The 25,133-nt window shown below is 35.1% G+C and overlaps 1 protein-coding gene across 1 annotated transcript in view; it reads left to right on the forward strand.

Moving 5' to 3' along the window:
• The window catches only part of EYS (eyes shut homolog), a 700,592-nt gene that overhangs the window by 244,389 nt on the left and 431,070 nt on the right, over positions 1 to 25,133 (forward strand). Inside the window, exon 22 of the mRNA XM_063152992.1 lies at positions 12,140 to 12,261. Coding sequence (XP_063009062.1) covers positions 12,140 to 12,261 — 122 coding nt within the window. The remainder of the gene's footprint in view (positions 1 to 12,139; positions 12,262 to 25,133) is intronic.

A 25,133-nucleotide genomic window follows, 5' to 3' on the forward strand; every position in this document is an offset into this window, starting at 1 on the left:
ATTATGCTGAAATTTCTTTCTAATGGAATGGTCATTCCAAACATTTTCTTTCTTTTTACGTAAAAGTCCCAGTTGGCTTCTCATCTTCATGTTTTAGATGGACTATTCATCATGAATTAAGGGTTTGTATTCTCAATAAGCACCATGCTGTTTGTCTTAGAAAATTGAAACCTCCTTCTTCATCTATTATTGAGTACATTTGTGGCAGCTAATCCAGAAGAGTGCTTGTACTGTTTTTTCCCATATATATTAGTAAACAAATATTCTTTATTCCTGTTCAGAGTATGCATGCTTAATGAAATACCAAAACAGCAAGATGTTCTGGTGCACTTCTTATCAATCACCTCATGATTTCTAGATGTACAGAATTTTAGAGAGCTCTGCTGTGTTTTCTTCAGCTGTATTATCTTTCCATCATGCACATATTATGTGAGTGAAAAAAGAGCAGGGACAATGCTTGAAATAATTTTTATTTTTAAAATAACTTCTAATGTTCAGTGTTTTAAAGCAGTAATACTTCCTATATTTTCATACACTTTTCAGAACCAACCATTTAATCAGAGATAAACTACTTATTTACATTTATATTTTAACAATTATATTACCATGCACTTCCTTTGTAAATCAACTGATTCTAAGAAACTGGTTCAATTTTTTCCCACTAAGTTAACCTTGATATTACATTTTAAAAAATACTATACTTAAGTTTTCAGTTATAGTTAAGAAAAAAAAAAAATTAAAAAAATACCTACACCCAGAATAGTATTGATTTAATATCAAAAATTAAATTTTTTGCTGTCGCTTCAACTTAAAGGTTTTACATTCTTCTGGGCTTATGGTCAAAGTGAAATAGTTGAACGTATAATTTAGTGAGATATATAAAAAGTAAAAAGAATTTTAAATGCTATTTATTTAGAAGATCGTAAATATTTGCTTTTTTGTATCTTAATATTTTTACTAAAACATTTTAAGAAAATTTATGCTGTACATGCAGAAAGATCCCTTCTGTCTCATTCTTTCTCTGATTCTGATGCCTGATTTCCCACCAGAAACTGATGCCTTGTGAAGGCTGACCTAGAACAGAGGCTAGATGGAATTAGAAAATAAAGAAGATATTTATTAAAAGGCCTTAATGGATACACTTTGTGCAGCACAAGAGCCCAGCCAGGGCTACACCCACAATGAACCCAAAATGGTCACAAAATGGAAGATGGGTCACGAGGTCTCACCTTTTTATATCCTGGTCTATTAGCATATTTGAATTAATTGTTCAAGTATAGCTTTAGCCCATGAAGTACCAACCCTCTTGTTTATCTCTCTTTAATCCACCATTTTTTATGCTCCTGGATCTGAAATTTGGATTGGTTGTCCTTGGTCCCCAGCTATAGAAGGAATTATTTTGTCTCCGTACTCTGTGACTCTTCACCGAGCTTACCATCCCTTTATATGAAGCTCAGAACTACACACTAAAGCAGCACAGAATCTGAAAAATATAGAAGCTAAAACTTAAGGCATCATTTCAAAACATTATTTTGAAACCATATAGTTACAAACAAGTGGAATGAGTTTCAGCAAGCACTTTATACTAAAGTTTTGTAAAAAGAGGACACTGGCATGGGTTATTATGTTTGCAAATGGTGAAAAATGTTTATCCTGAAAAATAAGTAATTTGTGAGAATAACATTTATTGGCAAAGTATTCTTTGGATAACTTTTATTTGAGACTGCACTGAGAGAATTGATTTCCTTCTTTATTAAACCACATGGAGGTGTAAGTCACAGAATCAAAGAACATGCTGAGTTGAAAGGGCTCCACAAGGACCATCAAGTCCAGCTCCTGGCACTGCAGAGCACTGTCCCAAAGAGTCACACCCTGTGCTCAAGAGCATTGTCCAAACACTTCTTCAGCTCTGTCAGTCTCAGTGCTGTCTGTGCTTCCCTGGGGAGCCAGTTCCAGCCTCCCCACTCTCTGGGAAAAGAGTCTTTTTCTAATGTCCAGCCCAGACTTTCCCTGACACAACCTCAGGCCATTCCCTCAGGTCCTGTCACTGTCACCACAGAGAAGAGATCAGTGCCTGCTCCTTCTCTTCCCCTCATGAAGAAGTTGCAACTGTGATGATGTCTCCCTTCAGTCCCCTCTTCTCCAGGCTGAACAAACCAAGTGACCTCAGATACACCTCCTGAGGCTTTTCCTCAAGGTCCTTCACCATCTTCCTTGCCCTCCTTTGGATACTCTCTAATATCTAAATGCATGTATGTGTTTTGATTCTTCAGATATTAGCTTTATAATATTATTTCACATAGAATTGTTGTACCTCAGGACAAAAAAAAAAAAAAAAAAAAAGGAAATTATACTGTAGATGACAAAAGAAGAGTAGGGATCTTGCATATAAGTCTTGACAAACCACGGTCATATATTTATATGCCTGAGATGGCCAGTAGAAAATACCCTGTGGTGATCCAGTTCTCACAGTGCTCTTGCAGTCTTTTTATTTCAGCCTGCAGGAAACACATTTATCCATAGCATTCCTCAATTCTTACTTTAACCCATTAACAGAAGATGATCAAAATCAGATTTGATAAAGATCTAGAAATGCTAAAAAAGATTGCTTAGTGAGAGCTTACGTCCCTTCATGCTCTTGCTGCTCTGAATCTTCAATTTCCTATCTGTCTTGCCTTTCCTATTTTTCTAGTGCTTTCCCCAATTTAAATCTCTCTGATTCAGTTTATCCCTCCAGGATCTACTACTGTCTCCTCACATTTCCATTAGGTTCGCACTTCAGATTTGGGGTTTGTTTTTCAGTTTTCTTTGTTTTGTTTTGTTTTTGGGGTTTTTTTTTAATCCTGTTGGCTTATAATACCCTTCAGAATCATCCCCTTAGCTGCAATGGCTGCACAAATCCTACCCTTCATCCAGTTCCTGCCAGGACCTGGGTAGAATTCCATGAGTAGAAGAACATGCTACATCTTTAGGGGTGCAGAGAAGGAGGGAGAAAGAGAGAAGAGAGAAGAGAGAAAAAGAAAGAGAGGGTCAGTGGTCTAATAATGACAAAATTGCAATCACACCAATACGAAAAGAAAAATTATATATCACATTTGTATGAAAATGTCAGTCACAAATTATCTTTTTGTGTGGCTTATTGATGAGTTGCTGATCCCATCAGTATGCTACTGAAATCCAAAGCATGAAGAAAAGCTCTGACTTTGCACCACCATCATAAATTGTAATAGATTTAATAAATAGGGCTAGTGGGTGCAGTGTTTGCAATACCATTAAAAAGTGTGAGCTTCCTGAAATCTTGTAGGCAAGCACCTTCAATATCCAGAAATAGAACTTCATTAAAGTAATAAGAGGGAAACTCCAGGAAGGCCAGAAAAATGTAAATTGCAAAAGATTGCCCTTAATAAGATCAAGCTCTCCCAGGGAGTGGAAATGAGACAGAAAAAGTTATAGCTAAGATTAAATATTTTTACAGCCTTACAAGATTAGAATGAAAGTCTTTAAATTTCCTGCTATCAGAGAGAAAAGCCTTTTTTTCTCCCACATGAAATATGAGCTAACAGGTAAAGAGTGGTTAACCTCTACCATACCAAATACAGATTGAACCATAAAATCCAAAGTAATAATTTCCTAAAGTATTATTTCCCTACGCTCACAGTATAGACCACTTGCTGCACAAATGATTGATATTTTATTGCCTCATCCAAAATAATACTAAAATTAATTTTAACTCTGTATTAAGAAAATAGAGAAAGAGGAGAAAACACCTCTTAACATTTGAATTGTGAAGTATTAAGTAAGGATTTCATTGTAAGAATACTATTCCCTATTCTCCTATCTGTACAAATGTTTCAAAATGGAAATGTCTTCTTAACAGTCCTTTAGTATGCTGAAAAATCTATAATTAACCTGTAATTTTCAGGAAAAGGAGAGACACAATAAAATCTTGAGCTGGTGCTCTTAAAATCATGTTCTGATTTTCAAGACAAAGTACAAAGACATTCTAAAGCAGAGAGGGAAAACCTGAGACTGGTACAGTTTTAGAAAAATGAGGAGGGCTGGCAATGCTCTCATCCCTCATTTTATCCAGTCTGTTTTTATTTTTGCAGTTCCCGTTTCTCTCTCCCTCTCTTTTCCTTGTAGGAAAATACATGTCTAAAATGGTGGCAACCCTTGAGAAAATAAAATGCATCTCTTTTACTTCTTGTCTGACAACCTATTTCTAAATTTTTAAGTGAAGTATAGTTTTAAGAAAAAGCCTCAAAAGTAGACTCGCATTGATTTTTCAATTAAATAATTTGGATTTCAAAAGAGTGCTTGTACTTGACTTTTGGTGACTTATTTCTAAATCATGTTATGCAACAACTAAATTAGACTGTTGGACACAATTTGTGCTTTTCCCAGAAAGTATTGATTCTTGCAACAAGCCATTCTGAGATCATAAGCATAACAGAAATTCCCTTGCAATCAGAAGCTGCTATGAATTTTTCCTTTGTGGGTGCAGCTATCAGTAGGTAACCCTGATAAACAGACTGATCCAAGTTTTTAGTGTAGGAACAAAGAGTGCTGAGATTTAGTTTCCAATACAGAGAACATGTATCAAACATCTGAAACACTATTTTTCCATTTGGTCTTGGAGTAAATTCTAGAAAATGGGCTGTGTCTAGTGCCTCAGAATCTGGGGACACTGGAATTTCTGTTTTGGGAAACCCAGCCTGTCTGGTTCCAGGTACACAGTGTCCTTCCAGGAGCTGTGACACTGGGCTCAGAATGGCAAAACTCTTGATAGAAAAGATGCTGAACTTTCTCACCAAGGCATGTACATTATCTGGGCATCAGCAAATGTCTAGATGTACGAGGTAAATACATGGGAAAGTTTTCAGTATATTTTAAACTTCTGTGCTTATTGCTCTAATTTAAAAAGTAAAGATTGATGGCATATCTCTGAAAACAAGCACAGCCAAGCCACAAGAGTTGCAAATTCAGGTGAGTGGGATACACGTTCTCATTCTTCCAAATTACTTTCCTGTAATGCATTATAATGAAATGTTCTATAAATTTAAAGTAGGGATGAGTGAAAGTTCAAAAGAGGAGACTTGACATCATATAATATTTTGAATCTCTGGGTGCTTCTAAGGATATTTAGTTTGAAGTATTTTTGGAGCACTCTGTTTCTCCAACTTTCCCCTACTTTTGAGCCAGAGGTTGGCAAAAATTGGCACTTTGTGGTGACTGAAGTCTACTGATGCCATAATGATTGCACACTTAAGATCTGAATTTGAATGAGCTGTTATGTTAAGGGAGGAGATAGCTTTGTTTTATGGAAACCAGTAGTTGATCTTCTTCATTTTCTTACTTTATTTAAAAAGTTACCAGCTGCAGCACCAGGTTTGTAATTCAAAAGCAAGATGTTATTTCTATTGGTCAGTACTTGGACTATTCCTTTGGAATATCACAGTTAATTCCCACAGCTCTCCTGTTACCTGAGATCTAATAGCAAACTGAAAGCTTTGGACAAGCTTTTAGGGGGGTCAAGTTCCTGTCAGTACTTTGGTTTAACAGGAATGTGTTCATGACCTTTCTCTAGTCATTGAACAACGGAGCCAAACATCAACCCAGATACACCAACCCAAGGCTGATACTCAAAGGTCTGTCTCTAGCTGGATTAGTTATTTGGTTCATTTTGCACAAACAACCTAAAGCTGTTGCTTTCCATTAGTTTTCCTGCACTGTTCAGCACCTGTCATGTTGATGATGATTTGATTGGCACATTTCCTAGTAAGCTCTCCAGGAGAGAAACAGAAGAAAGGTATACACAGAATAAATGGCAGCAGTCAGGAAGCAAAGACAAAAAAAGACTTATCACCTATTATTAATTAGGTCTCCAACTGACGTTGGTTTGTTGACATAAAATTATTGATGGATTGGACCAGTACCAAATCTTATTTTTTCCATAAAATCCTTCATCTTTCCTTAGAAAAATCTTTCCTTATTAATATCAAAAGCTTCTAAAACACTTTGACTGTAACACTTGTTTTTATTAATGACTGTTCTTAAATACTTTTTATGGTCTTCTATGTCCATATTTCTTGTAGCATTTCATAAAATAACATTTTGAATTTACTAAAAAGCATAAATTCACAGATATTTGGATTTGTTATTGAATATTTTTTCCTTTTTTTTCCTCCAAAAATAATACATACATAATGTTTAACATTGTCTATACTTAAATGGAATATCTGTGTCAATATTAGTAAAAGCCATGTTGCGTGTTTGCATGCCTCAGCATGTTATGGGTGAATCTACACACAAAAAACCAACCCCAACAAGATTTAAGCTGGACTTTGAGAACTGTCTGTCTTGTTTGAGCAGTGATGGAAATAATTGATTAAATTTTAAATGTATAGGCCAGAATTTATTTGCGTGTTAAATGTAACATGAAATCTAAAATAATTTTAAGAGAAGCCAGTTACCAGCATTAGCTGTGATTAAATTTGGAGAGAGCGAAACTTTCACGAAAATATACATTTATATAAAGTGCCATTTTAAAATTATCAGTATCAAATGCAGCAATAATTATGGGTTTTTTACCAAAGCACCATTCTATGAAATGGTTGTATATAGAGACCTGCAGTGCAAATAACAAGTCTTCCCATTTAAGATAATTTTCTTTGTGGTTACAAATTACAGTAGAGTTCATTTAGAGTTATAAATACACAGCATGTCTAGATGACAGCCATATTTTAAGCCAGAGGCTGTACTGAATTAAAATGCAAGATTCTCTTTTCTAATGATGTGCTATTCAAATAAAATTAAAATCCTCCTTTTTTGGCATAAACTTATTAAATGTTTTTAATATAAAAATAATTATTATAATGTAAAGCAAAAACTCATTACAACTTACCTAGTTTTATTTGTACCAGCTGTTTTAAATATGCTTTCTTGGTAATTTAACTTATTCATTATTTAAAATCTTAGAGAGATGAACAAATTGAAAACGTTCTTTGTTTCTCCCGTAAGCCTTGCTTGAAATTTGAATTAAAGAAAACCCAGTTTATCCTTTATATCAGATGATATCTAATTTACAGTAACTTAGGTTACAAAAGATATAAGTGGTTTGGAAGAACAAATAAATATACTGGTCAGCATCTTTATGATATAACTGTATAGGAAAAGATATATAAATAAAAATAGAGAATTTAGAAGTCTTTAAAAATACCTAGCATTACCTAATGCTACCTCAACTTCTGTTGATAGCTAGTACTTAAGTTATTTACCCTGCTATTTCACAATATTAAGTGCTTAATACAAAACACCCCATAGGCTTTGTAACTTACATAGCTAGAGTAAAATAAAGTATTATTTTCTAATAAAGTAATAGATAAAAATGCATCAGTTAGTGATTCTAATAATTAGATTCAGTAAAAAATTTTGGTGATTTTTAAATAGTAGTCTTATCAGAACCAATCACTTGTATTAATGTTTAGAAATTATATTTTTAATTGTAATTTTTCATTACTTCTGAATCCATGTTTCACACTTTTTTCCACCTTATTCTTTAGCATCACTTATTATAGTCGTTCTTCCAATTAACATCAGTATTAATAACCATATAGCAAACCTCATGACACTCAGCCCCAGAGGTGTTTCTTTGCTGTGAGTTAAGCAATCTGATTATTACAGCATTATTAACTAATATTAGAGCTAGCCATGTATATCTTCTAGAGCAGCAACAACAGAGCTAATTGCAGATTTTCTTTGTGTCAGAAGTCTAATTTCCCTAATTTGTGGAGCAGCACGGTTAATACATTCACTCTTCCCACAACCTGTGAAGAAAAGGTAAATAATTCATTATCAGAAGACAGCAAAGTAGTGTATTTGCTGGGACTTCACTTGGCATAGATCTTGTTTTACCTCAGATTTCTATAGTAAAAATAAAAGTAAGTGTTAAACCAAATGAAGATGAACAGATATCCTGGTTTTCTTTTTCTCTGTTTTATTTTGTTTTTAAACAAGTTTGCATATTTAGGATATAAATACAAATAAACTTGTACAATGAAAACAATGTCATGATGACAAATAGCAATCTAATTTTGTCAGTAGTTTTGTATGATTATGCAAATAGTTAAATTAATAATAACTTAAAAGTAAAGCCCTAAAGTAGCAACTCAGAAAAGACCCTTAAATTAAAAAAGGCTGCATAAATATGGTTAGGATCTCAATATGGTTTAGAGCAATTGCAAATATGATTTCACAGATGCTTACATTTTTATGTTCACATTTATTTCACAAGGTTAAATGAACTGCTGTTAGCACTAACAAAATGAAGTGTTATGAAGGTTTTCTGTAGGAAAAAAAGCCCTGATTCCAACAGACAAGAGTTTGGTGATGAGTTTTCTATAGAGTTTGGAGTACATCTCCAATTGTGTGCAATGATAAGTAGTCATACAATAGGTTCATTTGTTTGGCCTTAATGGATAAAAGGTTGCACCCCAAGAAATGGTCTGGCAGAAGAATTTGGAATACAGAAAAAATGGATGTTTCTATGTTTCTTTTTGGGTGTTTCTGTCTCCAGGTGAAGTATTTTTTGTTTTTTCTGTGAATTAAAGACTTTAAAATCCCCCCCAAAAATTCTCCAACTCCATAGGTATCTTTAAAAATTAAATTAATTCAGTTTTATTCTCTAGACATGGAAAACATATCTGGAGTATATATCTGTATGATAAAAATATCAACACAGGACAGGCTTGACTTGTTCATAATTTAGATCTTTGTTTTGTGTAATGAACATTTTTCATTGCAGTTTCTGTTTACCAGATGTTCAGCTGCCATTTCCTAGTGAAGTAACATTGACTAGGGCTTAAGGAAAGGATTAATTCTTCATTTACAGTTTTGGGAAGGGGAAATATGCAGTTGCTCTTAAATGACACCTTCTTACAGCACACAATGTAAATTGCATTAAGACATGCTCATGTGCATATGTGGTTCTGGATATGTGTGCAAGGGATCAGAAATTTTTTACCCTAGCTGGTAAAATCCACTCTTCTTAAGCATACTGTGCTACATATTGTACAAGGGAGAGCTATGTACAAGGAATAACTATAGTGTTATTGTTGCATGTATTGTGTTCTTTAGAGGACAAACAAAAGACAACTTGCAGGAACTGAAAGGTGCCATTTATTTTGACCTGTCTCCAATGGATATTAATACATAGTTACAGCAAATAAAGGGGAACAACAGAAAAAGAGGTATCAAATCCTATTCCTTCAGTCTCTTGCTTGATCCCCCACATGCTTTTTTCTATGCAGCTTCTTGTCATTTTATGTTGGTGGTGTGAGCTGTGCCCTAAGTGCCATCCCAGCTCTCTCAGCCTTTTCTCATCTGAGAGATCTATCAATCTCTTAGTAATGTTACTGGCTGGACTCTTTGCAGTAGCTCCATATCTCTCTTGTGCTGGGCAGCCCACAATTGACACAGCACTTAAGATGTGGCCTGCCCCGGACTGAGTAGAGGGAAGGATCACCTCTCTCAGCCTGCTGACAGCATTCCTCCCAAAGCAGCCCAGGATGCTCTTGTTCTTTTTGGCCACCAGGGCATACTGCTGACTCTCGTCCAACTTGGTGTCCACTGGATCTTTCAGGTCCTTCTCTGTAAAGACTTGTACCTGTAAAAACACTTTTTATCTGCTTACATATTGTTTACTGTAACATTGCACTTTCAACTACTGCAAAACTATTCAGAGATGAAATATTGTGTAAGAATTTTTAGCTTTTCTGCATAAATGCCTGATATACATAAATGTGAGTGAGGTTTTGTGCTTGATGTGACAATCCCCATGTAATGAAACATCTGCAAAGAACAGAATTTCAGCATTTGATTGACAGATAATTTTAGTGGGGCTAGAAAAAATACTGCTGCTTTCTAAACAAAACTGTTGGCAAGCCTCCTTTCACTTCTCATTTTGTAATCCATTTCTTGAAGAGTTTTTTGGAAACAAGTTGTTATCTCACATTCTTAGTGAAAACCTAACCTGACAATAAAACAGTTTTTAAGAAGTGTTTGATAGTTACTCATGGATATGTATTAGTAGTGCCAATTTTTTCCCATTTGACGCAGATAAATATGCAGAGAACTGAGATATTTGGATGTGGCTATTATCACAGATCACAGAATATTCTGGGTTGAAAGGGGCATACAAGGATCATCAAATCCAACTCCAAAGCTAAAAGCCCATAAGGGAATAGAACCTTGGTGTTATTAGCACCATGCTGTAAACAACTGAGCTAATCTCAGGGTCAATATGTAATAGGAAACACCAATTTGTGGACTAGTAATGTAATTTGTCTCAAATGTATGGTTTTTTTCTTTCTTTTGCAAAATTCACAGCAAAATATTTTCTTTCAAAGTTCATCTCTCCATATTATATTTTAAAAGAACAAAATCTTTCTGCCTCCTATCATAAAGTTATTAATATTGGAAAAACTCTAAGATCACCAAGTCCAACTCTCAGTGTAGCACCGCCATGTTCACCACCAAACCATGGCCCCAGGTGCCACATCCACGTGTTTTTTGAACACTTACAAGATGGTAACTCAACCACCTCCCAAAGCACTCTTTTCCAAAGCTTGACTACTCTTTCGGTGAATAAATTTTTCCTAGTATATAACCTAAACCTCCCTGGTGCAACTTCAAGCTGTTTCTTCTTGTTTTGTCACTTCTTACCACAGAGAAGAGACTGATCCCCATCTTGCTACAACCTCCTTTCAGGTGGTAGTAGAGATGCATAAGGTCTCCCCTTAGCCTCTTTTCCTGCAGACCAAACAACCCCTGTTCCTTCATCCATTCCCTCTGGGACTCATTTTCCAGACCCTTCCAGCTTTGTTGTCCCTCTCTGGAATCAGTCTAGCCCCTCAATATCCTTCATGTAGTGAGAGGCCCAGATCTGGATACAGCACTCCAGGTGCGGCCTCACCGGTGCCGAGTACAGAGTGACAATCCCTGCCCTGGCCCTGCTGGCCACTTTATTGCTGATACAGACCAGGATGCCACCAGCCTTCTTGGCCACCTGGGCACACACTGGTCATGTTCAGCTGCTGTCAACCACCCCCACCCCCAGGCCCTTTTCCATAGGGCAGCTTTCCTGTCACTCTTACCCCAGCCCGAGGCACTGCCTGGGCCCAAGGGCAGGAACCAACACTTGGCTTTGTTGAACCTCACACAACTGGTCTTGGCCCATCAATCCAACCTGTCCAGATCCCTCTGAAAAGCCTTTCTTATCCTTCAGCAGACCAACATGCCCACAAAACTTGGTGTTATCTGCCCATATTCCATGCCCTATCTTAACTCACAAAGATACTCTTCCATTGTATTTCCTGACTTTTACAGTTTTTTCTCAGTGAATTTAGAACATCCATGTCATAGAAATCATGGGTGAGTCCCAAGCAAACATAGCAGCAATGTTCATCAGCGTTAGCGCAAAACAAGCAGAATGCAACTTGAGAAAATATAAATCACAAATATACTATGTATAAGTTGGTTGGTGCAAAAATTGATTTGACCAGATATGATATACATATAAATAACTTCATTTGAAGTACTGGTATCAGTGGAGCTGTTGCACACGCCAGGACAATCATATGGAGTGTGACTTTAAATTGTTATTTTCCTTTCTTTTTTGTTATCTTTGCTCCAATAAAATATTTCAAGCTTTTAATTGGTCAGGAGAGTGTAAGAGTATCATTACAGAAAGGTCTGATTCAACTGTTCAGTCTGGACTCCCTTCAGAGTTCTGATTCTTAATTTATTGTATTTTTAAGTGTATTAGAAAATTAAATAAATCACCTTTGCTTTTTATGTGAAGATCATATTTGAAACATAATTGTGTCTGTCTGTTTCCAAAATTCAATAACAAAAAACCTAGTTATTTGCAGTCTCTAAACACCTGTAGATGCCACAATGCTGGTACATTACACATTTCACCATCATGTGGTGGCAATTCATTTATGTACTCAGGTTTTAAAAAACTCCTAAAGTTGTTTTGCTGTCTGTTAATGTCTTCCAACAACTAGTAATAATACTTTAGCAGTTGCATTAAAATACGAAGAGTAACAGATTGTTTCTTTTACTAAATGTATTACAGAGATACCGGTGCGATTGCTTGCCTGGATGGGAGGGAAGATTTTGTGAAAAGGAATCAAATGAATGCAATTCAGAGCCTTGTAGAAACAATGGCACCTGCATGGACCTTTTCAACAGCTATAGGTAAGCATTGCACCTCCTCACCATATGGTCATGTTCCAGGAAGGGCAGGCTTATGTATCCAGACATTATTTTGTTTCCCAACTTGGGAAGGAAATGTTATTAGACAAATGGGCAAAGGACTTGTGTCACGGACATAGTGCTTCACTGTATTTTCATGTGAAGCCAGCAGATATACGAATTGGGATATGTAAAATTAAAAATAAAAAAAGGAAAAGAAAAAAGTATTATTTAAAAATATTTATTAACTAAGCATGGAAATTAATTTTGTCAAAGAAAATGTAGTTTCTCTTTCTGTCATATTTGCTCTATAAACACAAGAGATGATTTAAAGAGTAAAAGAAATGGTAGTGGGCAGTTGGATGAGGAGGTTATATCATTGCTGCCATCTTGTGGCTTAAAATACCAACAAAAGAGTAATTTAAGTAAAATTTATATCTCCTCAGACAAAGAATGAGGATGTGACGCTAACGCTATTTTTTAACTTAAACACTAATCTTTATTTCATGCATGCATTTATGGTTCAAAAATTATTTTATTTCAGTAGCATGAGGATTAAGATTCCATAAAAAAATCTAGTTAATCAGTTTCTGCTCCATGAAGCCAGGGTTTGTCTATATTATGATGTCAATACTAGAAGAGTCCTGTAAATTCTTAAAGGAAACTGATGAGGCTGCATATACATCTGAGTGCAATAACTGTACGTGGTACGTAGTCTAGCTGTTGTACACTGATTTCATTCCTGGTAATACAGACAATGATCAGGAAGGAAACTAACCACAGTTGACAATGGAGAAATTATTTCCCAAATAGCTAAATATAACTAAGTCAAATAACATATATATATATATATATATATATCAGCATTTTTTTGTTCAGAACTTAACCAAAATGATTTGTGATATCTTAGAGCTATATTTTTATGTGGTATAAAATTTCGTAGTTAGGTAAAATATTTTCTTCTAATAACAGAAAGTATAGCAATGTTGGGAAAAACTGTTAAAATATCTTTAATTGCTATTTTTCCACTTTTTAAAGCCTGATGGAATGTAAAATAAAAATGTTAAATATTTCAATTGTTGTGGTTCTTATTTTTCTGATATTTTTAGTTCTTTGTAGTCCACCACCTTCAAGAACAATTCTAGGTGAATGGATATTTTGCAGCCATGAATCCCTACCTGTCCTTTTTCCAGCCAGAAAGCATTATATGTATTGCAGGAGGTAACAGGGCTTCTTCTGATTTTACTCATGGCTGGTTCAACTACTTATGCACAAATCCAAAGATTTCCAATTTTTTATTGAGAATAAAAATGCTCAAGAAGTACTTTTCTGGATTTTGCAAATACAGAACTGTTACAGAAAATATTGACAAGAAAATTGGTTTGAAGTGTAAGCACCAGGCATATTTTTTCTCAGAGCTATTTGTCCTAGCTGACATAACAGAACAGGAAAATTAGACATACCATTGAATTGTCATATACAAGGGGCAGGTTACACCAAACAAAGAAACATCTTCAAAGGTACCTAGAGTTGAAAGTGACTCTGAGACTTGGCAATACCAAGGAAAATTAGTATAGCTCCATGTTTTATTTTTATATTATAAAGCAATTTCCCTTCAATCATTAGAGCTGTCCTTGTTTGTATTCAGAGATGCTAAAAGATCATAATTACTCTTAATTTAAAAAATATGTTGTTTCTTTGCTTTTTCTTTTTGCCTTTACTAATGCTTTTCTCTTAAAAGCTACATCAACAAGGCAAAGTGTTTGTGTTATGGCAGGTAAGAAGTGAAAGTAACTGGTACCTAAACCTGAGGAAATCCAGTCATGCCTTTAAACTTAAATGTAGTTTTTAGAACAGGATAACTGGATTATAGTTGCCTAACAGAAAAGATCATTCCAATTCTTGATCTGTGCCCAGGCATTGTTTTGGACAGGCATTAGTCTGGATCAAAGTCAGGCCAGCAAGTGATCTGAGAATCCATCAGTGATAGGCAATGAGGTTTTCTTGCCTGTGGCCATGTTTTGGCACTGTTTATTTTCCTGCTGTAAATTGAGTTGCTGGCAGCAATACTCAGAATATTCTGAATTTCTTTGAAATTTGCCACACTGTGACTGGTACTTGATACCCCTTACAACTTAAATTAATATAAAGGATAATAAATTTAGCTTCCTTTTATGCCTTAATAATCTTCATTAATTTACTTTTCCATAAATATTTACAAGTCCAGCTGAGAACATCAGTTACTTAAAAACTAAGTAATTTATTGTGCAACAGCTTAAAAATATTTTTTTGCATAGAAAGAAAGTGAATATAATGAAAAATGAAACATTTTCCTACCAAATTCAAATGTGCGATAAAACAATAATTATTCAAAACATAATTACTAATTTAAAACTTTCCTTTGGGGTTGATTTTCTTTATCTGGGGCTAGATAGATTTGAATTCATTGTTGAATCTTGAAATGAAAACTATCTGGCAAAACTGAAGTATCAACAAATCTGTCACACGAGTATCTTTCTTTATGGATTCCATCACAGAAAAGTAAATCACATCCCAAAAGGGGAAAAAAAAGGAAAATGAGGCCTTCTCAGATGCATATTTTAATTTTTAAAAAATCAGATAATAAAGATTCTGAACCAGTAGTCAAGCTTGAATAGTTGTATGTGAATAGCTTTTAATATATTCCCTTTAACTTGACTTAATTTATGTTCAGCTGATAAAATGAGAAATATCTTTTTCTTCCTTCTCAGTTTTCAGTTTGGCTCATGACACATGGCAAATAATTTAATTTAGAAAAAAAATCATACATATATTTAATGCATATATTTCCAGAGCCATGTGATTTTAATTCTCATGATAACATGAAATCTCAACTATGGCTCTGAACATTTATGGACAGATTCAGCTAGTATCAGCTGAATTCCTTGTTTCTCCTCTATTGTATTGATAATTCTGAGGTTTAGCCCTAATTAAGCCCTAATTAAAACCCCTTTGTCTCCTTTGCTGTTACCAACTTTTGAGTGAAAATCTATTCAACTCTCTTGCCAAATAACAGGCAACATAATTTTATGAATGACTTGGAGTTCCTAATGATTTAGAATAGTTTGGAACTTGTCTGTAATCATTATGATATTAGAACTTGGAGAATTAATCAAGTGTCTTTCCAAAGTACTCAGTTCTTTCTGTATATTCATATTGGAATCCACAAGTTCATTTTGTCAATTCTTGTTGTTAAGTTTTTTATAAAGAATAAAATGGTGCCTTGCTGCTGTTTTTCTGTTTATGACATGCAAATATACTTCTCCAGACTAAACAGGAAATTAGACCTACCTAAGTTTATTTTCTTATGAGTATATTTTCTTATGTGATTTATCTATCTTTTATCTTTTATGAAAGATTCAGTGTTTGCTTCAGTTGAGTACAGAAATGTTATCCTTGTCAGCACTTGAATCCATCCACTAAGACACCTTTTTATTATCTCCGTGTAAACTGAAGTCCAATTCTTCACGCTACCTTATCCACTCTTGATATTTTATTTTTGCAATCAAGAGCCCTTGCTATTTTGTTTGGTTTTTTGTTTGTTTGTTTTGATTTGGAAACAGACGTTTTTCCTGCCTGCTCATTCTTATCCTTAAGAAAACATTCAATAAGGAAAATATCACATGCCTCCATTTACCTATTCACGGTTATGGATATCATAAACCTGGCTGTGTTATAAAATACTGAAAGCTCTCCTTCCCACTAAGTTCTGCACGAAAAAAAGTTGGTAAATGCAATGTCACCTTAAAATTTGAGGCTCAAGTTCCTTAAGCACTTCTGAGAAATTACTGCTAATGTGTTCAAAAACAATTGTCTGTATTTAATTTCTCTCCATTTAAACTCTTCTGTATTTATCCTGTCCTGTAGGAGGCCATAGTTTTCCTATCACCCTTTGGATTCCAGCTGAAAGAGTAATTTGTGCTCATAGAAGAGGCTATTTTGCATGATTTCAGAACTCATCTCAAACTGTGCTAGTCTTCTTTAGCAATGCTTCTTCAATTAGTAACCATGCCATGATCATCCTTCTTTGTCTTTACTTAGATAATGATATATGCCAGCTGACAATTTGGATAACCATGCTGTCAACCAGAGTTAGACTTATCCTGACTCCTTGTCATTACTTTCTCAGTACATTTCCAAGTACAACATCTTTCCCTATTGCTTCCCTCTTTGCTACTTAACATTTTAAGCCACATCTTTTCAGAATAATAATTTTTCTGTTAGTGTAACCTGTGCTAAGCTCTCAAAAAAAAGACCAGTTTTAAGTCATTAGGACTTATTCAGTCTCATGCATACCTAAATTACAGCACTGTTACAGAAAATTAGCATACTGGTTTTTTTCTTTTTTCCCCTTCTGTAAAGAATTTATTTTGGGTTGTTGAAGCAGGTGATTCCTAAGTTCAGGATGAGTAAATATCTGAAACATCTATAAATAAAAGCATGCCTATTTACACAGTGCATTTTAAAGATATGTTAATCTCTAAATGAATAAGTTTTAAAATATCATGGAATTCTAAAGGAAGTAATGATATGATTATATGCTGTGTTTAGTGTGCCTTCTGTTTTTACTCACATTCCTTTTAACTACCGCTGTACCCTTCCTTAATTTTTTTGCCCCCCAAAGCAAGAAGCAGTTTTTCCCATAGATGGGTATCACCTTGTTATTCAATGATCCCAGATGCCAAATGCTTAAGTATCTTATTGCAAGCAGCAACTCTTATGTGTCATTTCTTCAGGATTCTTTGGCCAACTCTTCCTCTCTTGCTATAGAGACATTTACCAAGACATTTGTCTGTTGCACTTCTGACTTATCTTTCATTCAGATTTGTAGGGTTTTTTCCTTCATCCTAGTGCCAAGTTATGTACATATTTCTTACTCAAAATCATCTTTAAAAGTTTATATGGACAATCAGGAAATTTACTAATGAATTCGCTAAAGAAATGTGTGAAAGCATAAGCAAGTGTTTCCTCTATAGATAGCAAGTGTTTTATAGCTCTTCTCTGGTAATACTGCTAACAACTCGAAATGTGTAGTGTGCTTCTTGTTATACTGCAGTGAAATGAGCTTTAGGGTTTCTATTGCCTTTAGCAAAAAAAGAAAATATTGCTGTGCCACCTCATCATTATCTAACAGTCACTGACATTCTGCACTCCTTAGGGCATATTTTAGCCATAATTCAACAATCTTCTCAAAGAACAAGAACATTTTTGTTCAAAATCCCTATGAAACATTAAAATTTGAAACAAAACACAGTAAGTACCTAGAAAATACCTCCTCCCCACCTCCAAAATTAGCTCATCAACTTTCTCTTCCTGAACAGTAGCATTGTTCCACCTTGTATATTTAATCATTAGGGGATAGATTTTGAATAATTGTCTTATAATGTATTTTGTTTACAAATACCCAGAGACGCAAAATGATCATTCAATGAACTCACGGGTTAAATGAAGGGAGTTTAAACCAGTTTCTAAAATAATAAGTACCTCAAGCATAGCTTTGAGAGTACATGAAATGCAATATAAGTTACTCAAATTTATCATTGCTGTAGGGCAGTTAAACACTTCCATTGCAAATAATATCCTAATAATACATGAGCAGAGCTAACAACCAAAGCAGTTCGCACAGCAGTTTATGGGCCCTAGCTTGTGATATGCTAAGCTTCCTGGGAACCCCTGGGGTCATCAGAGGACTACTGTGAAACTTTGAAGAGCTTCAGGGTGCCTGGTGCTCCCCAGAAGGGATAGCTACAGAAGGCTGTCACTGCTAACAAGCTGCAGCAGTGTCCCACAAGCTTTGTTGCCAACTTTCCTTGATTTATGGGGACTTGAAGCTTTTTGTTTCCAGCTGACTCCACATTAAGGACAGCCAAGCATGCTTTCAGCAAAGGCTAGAGAGAGTGTATGTAACTGCCAAGCCCAGAGCACAGCCAACAGAGTAGAAGGGGCCAGAAATTCTACTGAGGATGCTGTGTACTTAGGTAGTGAGGTGCTGCAGGGCACTGTCACTGACCATCCACAGGAGTAACTAGATCAGCCCAATAGAGACTTCAAACCAGACTGAACACCTCAGGGAAGATGCAGTTCTGTAGGCCTGGAGCTGCAGAAATGTCTGGAATCTCTTACTGAGTCTGGGATCAGAAGATAGTGTCCTTGCCTTGTCCAGCATACAAGGGAGGAAGCCCTTGTATGCTGGAGGAGGATCTGTGTCGCCAAGTAAAAGGGCTTCAGGAGGCAGTCAGCACTGGGGACAATATCATGCTCTCCAAGATCTTACAAGTACAAGAACCTGAACTCCCAGACATAGTGAAGGAGAACCAGGAAGAACCTTTGCATATGATTTTGGAAATGGAGACTTCAGTTACAATGATGGCTAGGAGCCTGTAACCTCAACAGCAGGGTGAGGGTTCCTGTCCTATCTGAGCTCTGCCACTACAGAGTAGGCTCATGACACAGTACCAGAGGATGAACTAGAAGCTCTGTCCAGTGAAGCATCTCAATCAGCTTAACCTGAGTCACAGGGCAGCACCAGAAGGAAGGATGAGTGATGGCAAATGCTGGGAGACTCTCAGCTGCAGGCTCCTGATAGGAGATATCCTGAGTCCTGAGGGTAATGACTCAAGACTTTTTGAGACCGCTCTTGATTATCTCTAAAAAATCTGGGTGACAAGGAGAGATTTTTAAGGATCAGAAGAAAAGTTATGGAAATATGTCAGAGAATGGAATGGAAAAAGGAAGAAAGAAAAGGCTAGGAATGGAGAAAATGACTGTTACTTTCAAGAAAGGCAAGAAGGAGGATCTGGGCAACTGTGGACAAGTTAACTTTACCCTGGTCCCTGGAAAGATGATGGAGCAAATAACCCTTGAAACTGTTTCCACACACATGATGGAAAAGAAGGTGCTAAGGGGAATGTTTTCACAAAGGGGGAAGCTGTCCTGATGATAGCATTCAATGAGATGACTGGCTTGACAGATAATGAGAGGACTGTTTCACTTGACCTTAGCAAGACTTCAGAGCTACCATAACACCCTCCTAGACAAAACATGATGAATTGCTGGACACAAAGACCATATTCAACATAATTCATCCTCTCATCGCATTATGTAGCAATGACACTAAAACTGAAATTCAATGGCTTGTCTTTTGTAGCTACAGCTCTGGTCAATAGCAAAAATGCTGCCACCACATAGTAATCCTGGATGAGATGTGTGGGATGTGATGATGTGTGAGATGGTGAGAATTAAAAATAGAATGGATAGAAATAAGAGAGGAAATGCACAATAAGAATGTCTGAAAAAAGTTTTCAGGACAGATTTCACTACCTCATTATTTCTAATCCTAATATTATAATGCTTCTGTTGCACATGATTCATAATAGACTCATTCCTGCTTGTACTTTTGCCCTTCATTTAACTGCTCCTTTAAAGAACATGCACGTTTTCAATTTGGAAAACCTTAATAAAATAGGAAATTTAAACAAGCAAATAAACAAAAAATTCTGCTGGCACTTTAAAAATGGCTCATTAGAAACGAATGGGAAAACCATCTGTCTTTGTTAGCTACAGATTAGATATTTCATGCATCAGCAATGTCTAATACATGTACAAAGGAACAAAATTTCTCAAGGATTATGGGCATTGCTGCTGACATTATATCCTTTTGAACCGTAGAGAATCAGTAATAAACAGTTCCACATAAAAGGACAGGGTATAGATGCCATTCTCATTACTATACAAACTGTACTTTTTCCTTTGATGTCAGAGGTCATTAGTAAAATCTATGCTTCACTTCTTGGAAGAGTTTTCATTGCTAAAACAGGCATTGTTCCTTTTTCCTATGTTCTTAAAGCAATTCTAAAGTGGTCAAGGGTCAAAATTTTTGTAAATTAAATGTGTCAGTTTTAATGTCAAGACATTATATGTATTTATTTTGTCTTGAAATTACTTCACAGACAAAAGAATACCAAGGTTTCATCTTCAATTATGAGGCATTTTCTTTTGAAGTAGAGAATTATTTTCAGAGCATAAAAGTCACAATATCTTAAAAAAAGTAAAATAGGATGGGAACTAAAAAATTGGTTTTGGAGAAGAGCATTATTATATATTTAGAAAAAACAATTTTGAAAAATTATGAGTTAGATAAAATAGTTGCATTTTAGAAATAATTGCTTGTATATGACAATATAATATGAAACACATGTACACATGTAAAAATTATAAATTAAATAGTTCTAGTATAAGTAAACTATACAAAACACAATTAGAAAATCAACTTTGGCTTCCCCACCACTAGTTTCTATAGGTAATAAAATTTTAGTTAATCGTCTTTTTGGATTTGTCTGGGATTTACACTCTGCGTGCTCTGTTAGATCAATAGAAGCATTATAGGAGTTTATTTGGACTGCGATTACCAATTGTAGACTGTTAGAGGTTCTCTATAAAACAGTGCTCACTCTTCAGCAGTAGCAAGCAGACTAATTTGGGACCAGTAACCATCATATTTTTTTCTACTAAATGCCAGTTTGGATATATGAAAAAAATCTATCAGAGTTAAAGAAGTGAGCCTTTATCTTTGAAGGTCACAGGTGGAGAAAAGGGACTATGAATACAAAAAATCACAGCTCTCTATGAGCATCCATAAGCATTGTTATATGTAGGTCTCTTGGACTTGTTCATTCCCTGCCTGGAAGGGACAATCATAAAATTTTCATAGGTTTGCCCTATTGAAATAACTCAGTGAGACACCCGTAGAAGAAAGTTGGATTGTTTATATAACAGTAGATATCAAAGGTAGATAAAGACATAACTGACTGTTGGAGACAAACTGAAAATAATATTTGTTGTTTGCTTTTATAGCTTATATCAAAACAATAATCTTTATAAGGACAAAGCTATTTTTTAAAATGCTATTTGCCAGGACACGACAAGTCAAATTTCATTTTTTTAACAGAATCTGCAGTAGAAAAATAGTTACCTCATGTGTTACTGCAGTATTCGAGCAGGGCAGATATATATGTTTGTTTACTTGTCTGTTTTTTATAACTTTGAGAAGAACTGCCTTACTTGAAGAGGCTTATTTTTTTTTTCTTTTTTACTATTTATATGCTTTGAAATTGTAGCACTCCTTGAAAAAAAATTTCAAGGGTTTGCTACTATAAATATTCTTTGGCTAAACTAATCAAGATCTGTGTTAGGTGATTTTTGGTAAATTCAGTCTTGAAAGATAAAATGTTATTGCCTCTGGTATTTTTTTGAGGTTACAATCCTCTTGCCCTGTTAGATGAATGGTAAAAGGTTATAATTTAGCATATTAATGAAGGGCAGTTTGTGCAAATCCTTTTTTCTTTCCTTTCTCTTATTCTATTAACAAATATGAAAACAGAGACATTTCTGCTTCTTAATCTATCTACAAAGTATTTTCTAGACTGCCAGTATTAATTATGACACTCTCTAGCCTTTTCAAGTTTTATTTTTTACAGGCTCTTTTGAAAATCTGAGTTATAATGTTGAAGTTGGCATGACTGCTGCTGAGCGTTGAAAATGTTTCAATAGTTCTCTTCAAATATATAAGTATAGTTACTATATGGTTAAGTGGTGTCATGATGATCTAATATATTCTACCATAATAAATACTATATCTATCCTTTGTTATCAGTTTTTTATAGGCATCTAATTGGTTCTAAGCATCAAATATTCAATGTCTTCTATGTTTGGAATAAATAAAAAGAAAAAAGGGAAATAAAAGAGAAGTAAAATATTAGTCCATTTGTTCAAATAAATGTTTTCTTATACTCTTGCTTCTATTCTTGGATCAGATAGTGCTTTGTGTCAGACTGAACCATAGAAATATTTTCTTCTATGATTGTCTTCCTTGAAACTTGAGTAGACCCTAAGTAAATATAAATCAAAAATTCTGAAAAATTTTCCGTGGATTATTGGAAGCAGTTGTCCCCCCCTCGCCCCCCAAACTGATAGAGATGTCTTGCTTAAATGACTTGAAGAGTTCAAAATCTTCAATATGAAGGAGATAAACATTTCTTTGCTTGTCCTTTCAAATAATTATGCAAGGTCATTTGCACAGACTGTAGGATTGATGTGCATTATGTTCAATTTTTTCTCATGTCCAATTCTCCAAATGTCAAAGTAATCTATCTTCACAGTTAGATTTGTATTGTTCATGCTTCATAAAATTGCAGAGTTGGAGCATGTTATCTAGCCCTTCATGTTGCCATGCTCATTATTGCTAATAAAGATTGCAATTGTCATCGCCTTTATTTGGCCTTTTTTGATTGCCTGTGTTGGAAGGAGCAGACCAAAAGGCTCTCCTTTACTCCCCCTGAGCCAAAGTCCCTTCCACTGTGAACACTCTACCCAAAGAGTTCATTTTTTCTTTTCTGCCATCAGTGTAATCTCTATAAATGGTGAAGAGCTTTGAGGTCAATTGACAGAACTAGAGCTGCATTGCTAAACTTCCCAAATTTAACAAATGTTTCTCCTGGAGGAGCTGTTACCTGCATTCAGGTGATAGCTCCTACTTTTTCAGTGCAACAATTTTCTTCCTTTCAGATTTCTCAGGTCAAAGAGGACTTGCCTCAAAATCAATACTAAAATACTGTAAGAGTTACCTGTAACTCTCAGAAAATATCAGAGCAATAAAAACTGAGGAAAGGCATTGAGCTGTTTTCCATAACAACTAGGCTCTTTGCACAGCAATCTTGAGTAGAGGAAGAGATTTCCAAGGGGAAATAGTGCTGAAGATACCAGTTTCCACAGGTGCAGCAATAAACCCAGTTGTCATCAAAGACCAGCATTAAATTAACAGAGAGGAGCACAAGCAAACAGGCAACTGGGGAGAAGGACGCCTTTTATTCAAAATCCTTGAAAGATGGAATGTCGTCCTGATAGCTGATTTATTCAACATCTGAATCTAACAGATTAACTTGCTGTAACTTGGAAACCACATGTCAACTGATTCCCTCTGATTCTTGAAAGAATGAAATAATACTTCTCTTTTTTTCTCTACCAAAGTGAATCAGCACCACCCAAGATATTGCAGGCAGATCATTTACTTACTGTTTATAGTAGCATTGATTTACTGATGCACAGTTTTCACAAATTTAGGGTTTTCTCCTTGTCACACCTTTGGAGACACACTGCCTGTTATAAAGGCTGCAAATTACACATTTTCTCTCAGATTGTATGGTGAAATCTTGAATTGCCTTGCTGCTGCTGTAGTGATTGTTGTTCAGTGATGAAAGCTACACAGGCAAAGAATGCAGCTCTTGGTGTTAGTGACCAGAGATGGTAAGATAAAAAGGCATTTTTGTCCTTTTCCCTTTGCATTTTGTCAGGAACAGAAGGAAGTCTAATGTGGGTTTAGTTAAGAGAGAATGTTACTCAAAGGGCAGCTTCACATGCCAAAATGCATAAACATTCTCTGTAGGGGTCTGCAGTAATTCAAGAAATTAATACTGCTACTCAGAAAATTGTTTGACACACAGGACACAAATTTAAACAGACCTTTCTTTCTCTTCACCCTCTGTTGTGTGATAACTTGCTAAACTACATTCCAAAATTTTCATATTACTATGACATCCTTTTTGTATATCATGTTAAGTTTGGGACGTGGAAGTTCCTATATTTTAAGGGATGATTCAGTATTCATAGATATTATTATAATTTACTTTAAAAAACTTGAAGATGGCAAACAGTTTTTCTAACACCTTAGATAATAACCAAAACTAAAAAGCAAGAGTCAAAAATGCACCCAAACATTGAAGGTAATTTTTTTGCATTTTAAAATTAATTTCTATTGCTTCTAAAATAGGAATTTAGGTTGGCAAGACTGATGGGAAGGAACTTCAACAATGTTTTTCCTTGTGGTAATGGTCTATGAACTAGACTGTTGATGCCAAACATGTTTTATTTTCTGGTTCAGAGCCATACGACACAAGTGATCCTCCCACATGACAGAAATAATCTTCAGTTTTGGTTACTACAGTTTTTACTTGTTTTGTTGTCTTTCTTAACTAAAAGTATTCAAAATATTCAGCACTTGTGCTTTTAAAGCACAAACACTCATTCAAATGAGACAGTTTGACTGGAGATTTTTAATTATTTTAATGTTTACTGGCTGAAACAGATAACCATGTAAATTTAACTGGCCTTGTAGACAGGACGAATCGTTGTTATTGCGATAAATAAGGAAAGAGTTGATACAAAAAGAAAATGAGTGTGTACCTCATCTCTGGGGTCCAGTAGTCTGAAAGTTGCATCCAGCCTGATATAAGATGTATCTTATATTCTGGTTCAGGATAATGGAAAAAATAAAGCAACAGCATGAAAAAAAAAAGAGCTGAAAGTATAAATACCCTTTGTAGCATGTTAAATTCTGTTTCCTGAAACAGAAATGTGTGCATTGCAGCTCAAACAGAGCTTAAAGCAGAAGCTGAAATATAGCTTGCTGTCTCGTTGAGCTGAATGTTACCTTGTCATTGTGTGAACTCATAGCTTCAAACAGAGAATTAAGGAAGAAATATATGGAAAACAAACAAATACAACTTTCTCTATCTGTTCCTCTAAAATATGTTTGTTTGGGGTTTTTTTGTAATGTAATGTTCCTAAATACACAGAATATCAGGAATAAATTTTAGCTACTGTTACCAAATGGAAGAACATGAGCAGAGAATTATGGGAGGAAAGTGTACAGAACAAATAGGGTATATCTTTAAAATTAAAAAAAAGAACAATGATTAACAGTCTGAAGCAATTGAACTGGAAGGGAATGAAAACATAAGCCCTTTGAAGGCTTTCTGTACACATCGAACATACAAAAGACA

The sequence above is a fragment of the Melospiza melodia genome, chromosome 3 (assembly GCF_035770615.1).
Source record: "Melospiza melodia melodia isolate bMelMel2 chromosome 3, bMelMel2.pri, whole genome shotgun sequence".
Taxonomy (NCBI): domain Eukaryota; kingdom Metazoa; phylum Chordata; class Aves; order Passeriformes; family Passerellidae; genus Melospiza; species Melospiza melodia.